This window comes from Montipora foliosa, chromosome 8 (genome assembly GCF_036669935.1).
Source record: "Montipora foliosa isolate CH-2021 chromosome 8, ASM3666993v2, whole genome shotgun sequence".
Lineage (NCBI taxonomy): Eukaryota > Metazoa > Cnidaria > Anthozoa > Scleractinia > Acroporidae > Montipora > Montipora foliosa.
Window position 1 is genome coordinate 48,634,396 of NC_090876.1, and position 7,500 is coordinate 48,641,895.

At 42.1% G+C, this 7,500-nt stretch overlaps 1 protein-coding gene across 4 annotated transcripts in view; it reads left to right on the forward strand.

Annotated features, from left to right (window-relative positions):
* LOC138012537 (partitioning defective 3 homolog) overlaps positions 1-7,500 on the forward strand; it is a 34,266-nt gene that overhangs the window by 25,884 nt on the left and 882 nt on the right. For all 4 annotated transcript variants that reach the window (XM_068859337.1, XM_068859338.1, XM_068859335.1 and 1 more), the window contains 7 exons: positions 780-1,302; positions 2,269-3,141; positions 3,647-3,772; positions 4,514-4,613; positions 5,406-5,470; positions 5,948-6,095; positions 6,441-7,500. The exon at positions 6,441-7,500 is cut by the window's right edge and continues 882 nt beyond it. In XM_068859337.1, coding sequence (XP_068715438.1) covers positions 780-1,302; positions 2,269-3,141; positions 3,647-3,772; positions 4,514-4,613; positions 5,406-5,470; positions 5,948-6,095; positions 6,441-6,738 — 2,133 coding nt within the window. In that variant the 3' untranslated portion in view covers positions 6,739-7,500. The remainder of the gene's footprint in view (positions 1-779; positions 1,303-2,268; positions 3,142-3,646; positions 3,773-4,513; positions 4,614-5,405; positions 5,471-5,947; positions 6,096-6,440) is intronic.

Here is a 7,500-nt window from a genome sequence, read left to right on the forward strand (position 1 = left end):
TAGTTATATTATTATTATTATTATTGTTATTATTATTATTATTATTATTATTATTATTATTATTATTATTATTATTATTATTATTATTATTATTATTATTATTACTAGTTATAGCTGTCGCTAAAGTGCCAACGAGCCAAGCTTGCGTGATCTGGCGGCTGCAAACATCACGCGGCGTACTCGTGCGGCACTCTCATTGGTTATCGCTACGGTCAACATTTCATCGCTTTGGTCTACATTACAGCTTTTGGTCTACATTACACTCAAATTTGAAGCGCTTCTGAGATTTCGTCCGCCTAAAAATCTTCTCGCGGCTCTATAAGCTGCCGCCTCGCCAGGCCTTCTGTCTTCAGAAGGCCTGACTCGTTGGCAATTATTATTATTATTATTATTATTATTATTATTATTATTATTATTATTATTATTATTATTATTATTATTTATCTACTGCTGATGATAACAATGGCTTTTATTCGTCAAATAATAGTCTTAGAACTGACCGGTGGGACCCTGGCATTTGCATTGAAGGACTAACTATACAACTCCTTCAAATTAGACACTTGAGGATGATATATACTCCTCCAGAAGAATGGAAAGGATTATCATGCAAGTGTTTCTTCAAATAATTGTTGTATTTTCTTTGCAAACTGGTGGGTCTGGTCCGCCAGTTCTTTTAAAAGGAAAGCGCCTAAGACTGAATTTGAATGTAACTTTTTTCCTCACAAGTGGCGTTTTATATCTTTCTTTGAAAACACCTTGCGTTTTTTTTTTGTTTTAAGGTAAACGAAGACAACTTACGTCACTTCCGAGAGGAAGGCCTTCAGGTGCTCACGTTCAAAATTCCTCTGGACATGTCGGGTGCGGCCGGGCTGGGTGTGAGCGTAAAAGGCAAACGTCATGGAACTCCTGACCAGGATGAGGGCAATACACAAGACAAAGGAATCTATTGCAAGTCCATCATTCTTGGTGGCGCTGCCGCCAAAGATGGCCGCCTTCGCCCCGACGATCAACTACTGCGGGTCAACGGCAAATCATTGGTCGGATTAACGAACCAATTGGCGATGAAAACTCTCAGGCACGCGATGCAGTCCACGCGACCTAATCAAGCTTTCATTGACGTCACCATAGCGCGAGAACAAGAGGACGCGGTACCTCCTCCTGGCGCTTTGCTCCAAAGTCGCTCCCTGGAAAACCTTAATGCGCCAGATCAAGAGAGACCGATAGAGGCTGGTTCCGAGGAAAAAAGAGTGGAGGAACCAAAGAATGCAAGCTCCGAAGTTGAAGGCGTTCCTCGAAAAACGAGTAGGTTTTACAGACTTAAAACGGTTTCCTCTAAGCCACATTGGGGTAAATTACTTGTGTGTCAAATGATTCCTCGCATGAGGGTATGATTACGAAATTGGACTTTTCTCTAATTTAACTCTACCACTATTTTCCCATCGCCTTCACATTCTGCAATAGCGATATTTCTTGTTTATAAGCATTGACGTCACATTTCTTTTGATATTCAAATTTGCCAACCGGGGAACAAAAAAAGTCATTGTTTCAACAGCCAATTAGCTTCTGGTTGGCATATTAATAACAATGGGCGTTGTCACTCGAAACGTTGCTATATGAGTAAGGAATCCAATTGGTACTAGCTGTTTTGGAGTGAAAATAGGGAATGAAAGATCCGATTTGTTTGCTCTGGTTATCGTCAAAACGGTTTGTACTATATACCATTGTTAATGTATGGAAATGGTTATGAAACTCGACAAGTTTCTTTGTTTTATGTTTTTGTTCGCTGTTTCAGCGCTAACTATGCACAAGCCACACCCTTTTTCTAAAAGACAACCAATGAAAAGATTCGATTAATTTATTCAAAACTCAGTTTTACGACTGAAGACAAAAGATTGTTCATGGTCTCGGTGAAGACAACATGAGGCGCAATGTCTCTGTTCTCGCTTTTGTACATGTAGTTTCCAGAGTTGCATAACCAGTCCATCTTTATGAGCTGGTTACATATTAGCCCATGTATAGAGCACGAACCCTTGTTAACCTTGGAAGTACATTGTTCATTCGCAAACATGATGATAGGGACAAGCATAACTTTTTGTCCATCCTGAACTAAATTTGATGATTTTCGCAGAGTACGGCAAACAAATATCTTTAAATGCATGCCGCAATTGGAGCACAATCATTTTGGCGTTGCCATAGCTGTGAATGGACAAAGGGAGAAGTATTTTTTCATAAAAAACTAAAGCCACTTTTTTGATTTACTATCCTCAGGGCATTCCAGCGGCGAAGAGGACCGATTTGATGAACCGTCCTTAAACAGGAACTTAACACCAATGCGAGCAAGAAATGCCGTACATCGAAACGATTCTTATTGTGTTGCGGTAAACAAGAATTTGGGTCCTGGTGGCGCGTTTTACAGTCCTTATAGACAACGTCCGATTCACCGACCAAGTCCCTTAGCCATGGAAAATGCCCGACCGCAGAACTCTCGCTCTGGTTCCCCTGCAATGACATCAACACCAGTGGACATTCGACCTGGAGATGCTCCAAATGTTCCTTTTGGGAGGCCCACTAGCACTGTTGCCATGCCAACGCCTCCGCTAGGAAGCACTGAGGAGAGGCCCTCGGCTCCAGCTAGCCCTTCACAGGGTCCTTTGCAAGTACCTCCGCCCCAGCCTCCGCCCAGGTGGGACTCTGAAGTGGATACCTCGGAGATCGATTACTCATTGCCCTCGGGGCTCCAGTTGCGGGTCAAAATGCCGGACGTTCAAAGATCCCCTGAGAGGGGAACCACGCCAACTGGTACCCCACCCCTTCCTCCCGCCCAGTTTTCGAACGAGGAACCCATCAAGGAGCTCCCTCCGTCATACGACCAGGCAGTAGCCCGACTTGGAAAGTCCCCTCATGCTTCGGTGAGCTCAGAACCTTCCACCCCCTCCAGGGAACAGCGGAAGTCGTGGAGTGAATATATGAATGGCGAGACTCCTATTATTCGGCCTCCAAGTCCTTTTACCACAGATGACTCTAACCCATTTAGAAGAGATGGATTCGGGAGGATTTCAATGTCGGAAAAAAGAGGAAGAGCCACGCTGGACGCGAGACAGTCAGAATATTTCAATAAACGCGAGCAAGACGAGGAAGAAGGTGAATTTCGAGAAATTTATCGCCGAAACTCGTATGTGCGAAAGTGCTTAGCGGTTTAACCCTTTGACCCCCAGGGGTGATGAGTATGTAAACTCTCTTCACAATTTCAATGAAATGTCAGTCAGATAGTTGTTGAGAATGAAGATTATTATCAGCTTAAGAGGTGTGATCATGATGTAACACCAAATTCTCATGACTACCCAACAAAGAAATGTATGGTACTAGTTAGGAGAATGAACGTTTTGATCTTGGGAATGAAACGCTTAATAAGTTGCGTCGACAAGAATCAATGTTTTAGTGTCAATTTCTCTTGTATTCAGTGAAGATTTTTTCGTTTTTCGTTCGTCATCTGTAGGTTGTTTTTGATCAAGCAATTGATTAAAACATTGGAGGAATCTTCAGTTTTAACAAAAACCAGCGCACAAAGTGGCCAAGCCTCCCCAGTTAATGTGCTCGTGGCATTTTTTGTAATAATATTTTGCTTTTTTGTGACTTGTCGCTCAAGGTTATCGCTCGGAAGAAAATGAGGAGGACGAGCAGGACGAGGCGACAAAACCAGAAGCATCGAACACACACCAACCTCTTAGAAGAGCTGATTCGGAAGAATTATTACCGCAACAATTCGAAAAAGGTTGGCTAAATGATTATTTACATTTCCATTTAGTAGCATTTTTTTGGCTTTTGCTACTACGATGAAAAAAAAATCACTTCTCGTTTTTGTTCACATTTCGAAAGTACTTGCGTAAAAGGCCCACCTTCAACCGACAGGCTTTTCGACCGTTTGTTTTTGTTATGGTAATTCGCATTGTTTATCGGAGTGATCCAATAGCCCTTTTCACGGTTAGTTTTTTCATTTGCATTACAATATAATCTAGCATGTATGTGAGGCAATTTCGGGCTATTTTGTAGTTTTAACCCGAAATTGTCTCTCATCCACGTTAGATTACATTGTAATGCAAATAAGAAAAACTAACCGTGAAAAGGGCTATTAGATGAATTTCAGCTTCGGGTGGAATTTTCGTATAGGAAAATTATTCCGCGGCACGCAATGCCTGTGGTGGGCCTTAAACGGTCTGCCGTTACTTGGTGCGTCCCACAGAGTTTATGAACAAGGGCTGTGAGACGGGACCTCCGGCTTAATGTCCTTATCCGAGAAGACTTGAAAGTCTTACCGACTTGCAGATGTAGTTACAAAGGCAACACTTTCTCCTCAGTTATTTAAAGACCCTGAGTGTTGGTCCGGCGGAGTTGAACTCACGACCTCCCTCGTGACTTGCATAAAATTGACAAATTTAGATCATGTAGCCCCTGCTCCAACTCTCTGTTTGTTTACTTTTTCATACTTATGTGTTCTCTCGTCGTTTGGTATTAGGTGCTCAAGAGGAAAGGCGGTCACTACCCAGTCGAATGCATAAAAGCAAATCAACTGGTCAACTCAAGCTTCTCGCAGCTAACGACACAAAAAACAAAAGGTGGCGATTTCTCCTTTTACCATTCCTGTAATATAGGTTGGCCCACTACCTTTAAAGTTTAAAGTAACTTATGTTTTTTTGTCGTCACGCTGCGTTCAGTCAGTGAAAGGTGGCGCAATATCCTTGGTCCAATCAGAAGCCCTTTTTGGTACTCGTATCCAGGTTTGCAGACTCAGTCAGTTGCTCGCCGTTTCTTAGGCAACACAAAATTCCCTTTACAGTCAACTACCTATTTAAATTTGCAATTTTCGCAATTGCGTAGAGAAGCCTGAAAATTCAAACCCAGTAGAAATCCTGAATTTTCCAGGCTTCTCTACGCAATTTCGAAAAGCGAGGATCATAACTTCACTTGTGTTCATGTCCGCAGTTCAATATATATATGATTCATTTCATATATCCTTTCATTCGTTGATTCATTCATCACTGGAATATAAGAACCCACAAAAACCAGCTGCCAAAGTCAGTGGCTTCATAACTTACTTGGTTAGAGCATCGCACCGGTATCGCGAGATCACGGGTTCCAAACTCCGTTGAAGTCCTGAATTTTTCAGGCTTCTGTACGCAATTGCGAAAATTGCGTTCATAACTGCGAGGATCATAACTTACTTGATTTTTTAAGTTTAACGTTTGCTTTTCTTGTCCAACATGATTTTGACTGGAGAAGAAGGGACTGAACACACTATCTGAAATTAATGATACATTTCGTACATTTCCTCTCTGTTTTGAACACATCAGCTTTCTGGCAACAGAGCTAGTTACAGTTATTTTGAGCCTCTTTTTTTTCTGTCGTAGGTCGAAAAGTAACGACAATCTAAGTTTCACGAAGGCTGTGGAGAACGCTAACTATTCTTACCAAGGTAGGACCATTACAAGGTTTTTGTTGTGTTTTTTTTTTGTATTTTTGCGATTAATGTACTTTAATGATCCAATCCTGGCAAAGAAAACCAAAATTTGATTGCTGAGGTCGTGGTCTTTTACCACAGGCATACCAACACTCACTTGCGGACACTCGGGAAAAAAACCAAGTTTTCCTTTGTAGGGGTCGAACCTACGACCTCCCGATTACAAGTTCGGATGGATGCTCTACCACTGCGCTATAAGAGACTCGTGGCAGCTAGGACTCGGGGATACTCGGAAAAATCCGAGTGCTCCTTTCCAGGAGTCGAACCTACGACCTCCCGATTACAAGTTCGGATGCTCTTACACTGAGCTATAGGAGGCTTATGGGACCTTGAAACACGGCATTTTTTTAGAGTTATGTAACGAATGCAAACCCCGGATACATTTTGTCTGTATGAGTGCGTGACATGGGGGCCTATTTTTTTGGCTTGTAGGTGGTGACGTACCAAATGGTCACGCACGCGTTAGTCCGACTGATGAAGAAGTACCCATAACGATGAGAAGTAATGCAGCCTTCACCGATGTGCAACAGAAGGTTGCTGTCAAGAAACCTTTTTACAAGGGAATCGGCAACGTGTTTAAGTAAGCTTTCAGACATCTTGTCTTCTCGTTTTTGGAGCTCTTTCGTTATCGTTAGAGTTCGTTTCAATTACTGGTATCTGAACACCTGTAAGTGACCTCGAAACAAAGGTTATTTTTTGGCCAATCACAACAGGTGCACGTAATCAAATGCACCAATCAAAACGCTCTCCTTGCAGTGCTAGCGGAAAAGTCATCATTGATTTGTCTTTTGTCTCAAAAGTGGTGAAAAAATAAGGCGAATCGCTTTACAAATTTAATGTGAGAACCATTTCGTAATTTCTTTCTTTTGAAACGGCTCTGGACTACAAAAATTTCAAAGCTAACTCCCTTATTCGTTCTTCGCAGAATGGGGAAAACCAAACGCGGGGATTACAGCCTTACGAACAACGACAGTCCCTCATTCACGCACACTTATAACAAAGAGGCTCTCATAGACTTTCCAGCAGAGCAGCGCTACAGACAGCTGGTCAATCACTATGGCCAAGACAAGAGCTCGGGTCGCTCAAACACTCTTCCGTCACGTGGTCGAAAAAAACAGGAAGCAGCCAAGGAAAAAGCCGCTGCTGTTGAAAGACGCCCTCCTCCCCCTCCTCCGATGATGAAAGTCGGAAGGGTGACTATTTCTGCGCCTACGAGGGTCTGATGATACACAGCCCGCGAAAGTTGCGGGATCAACGTGCTCTTGGCCACCTGACACGGGATAGGTGCTTGGAGCACGTGATCTCCACCGTCAACTAGGTGAGACGTGTCTCACTGGTTCGTTCTTGCTATCATTTCATTCGATCTATGCAGGAATCTTTTCGTTTGAAGACTGAACGGCTTGCAAGCTCGAATTTTGGTGACTGACGACTCACGTTTTTCGCAGATTGTGAGCTCCTATTTTATAATTTCCAGTGTATGTTGACCGACTAGCGCTAGAATCTGTACAGCCACTTCGTAATTAATGGAGAAATTCTAGTATCCTATATTATTACCACATCGCGCTGGCAAAAACGAAGACGGTATTTGTTTTCGCTGTGGAATCAAATAACAGTGATATCATACCCTGGTGGTATCTAATCAATGGCTTAACACTATGGTGTATTTGTATTTTAGACGTAATACCTATAGGATAATGGACTATTTTTTTTAAAACAAAAACGTATTTTGAGAGACCTTTTTTGTAAATAACTGAAAAGCATATCTATACTCTGTATATAAACGTATATCGCTTCTGTCATAAATTTGGTACCCACTACGCCGGTTGTTGGCTTAATTGTATCAAAGGATACATTGTGAACAACACACAAAATGTGAATTAGTGACTTTGTTTAGAGCAGTTTATAAAGTAATAGAGCGGTTTTCAAATGAGTGTCGTAAAACCAAAACCAAAGTAATGATTTTGGCCAATCAAAAAGGACAGAGA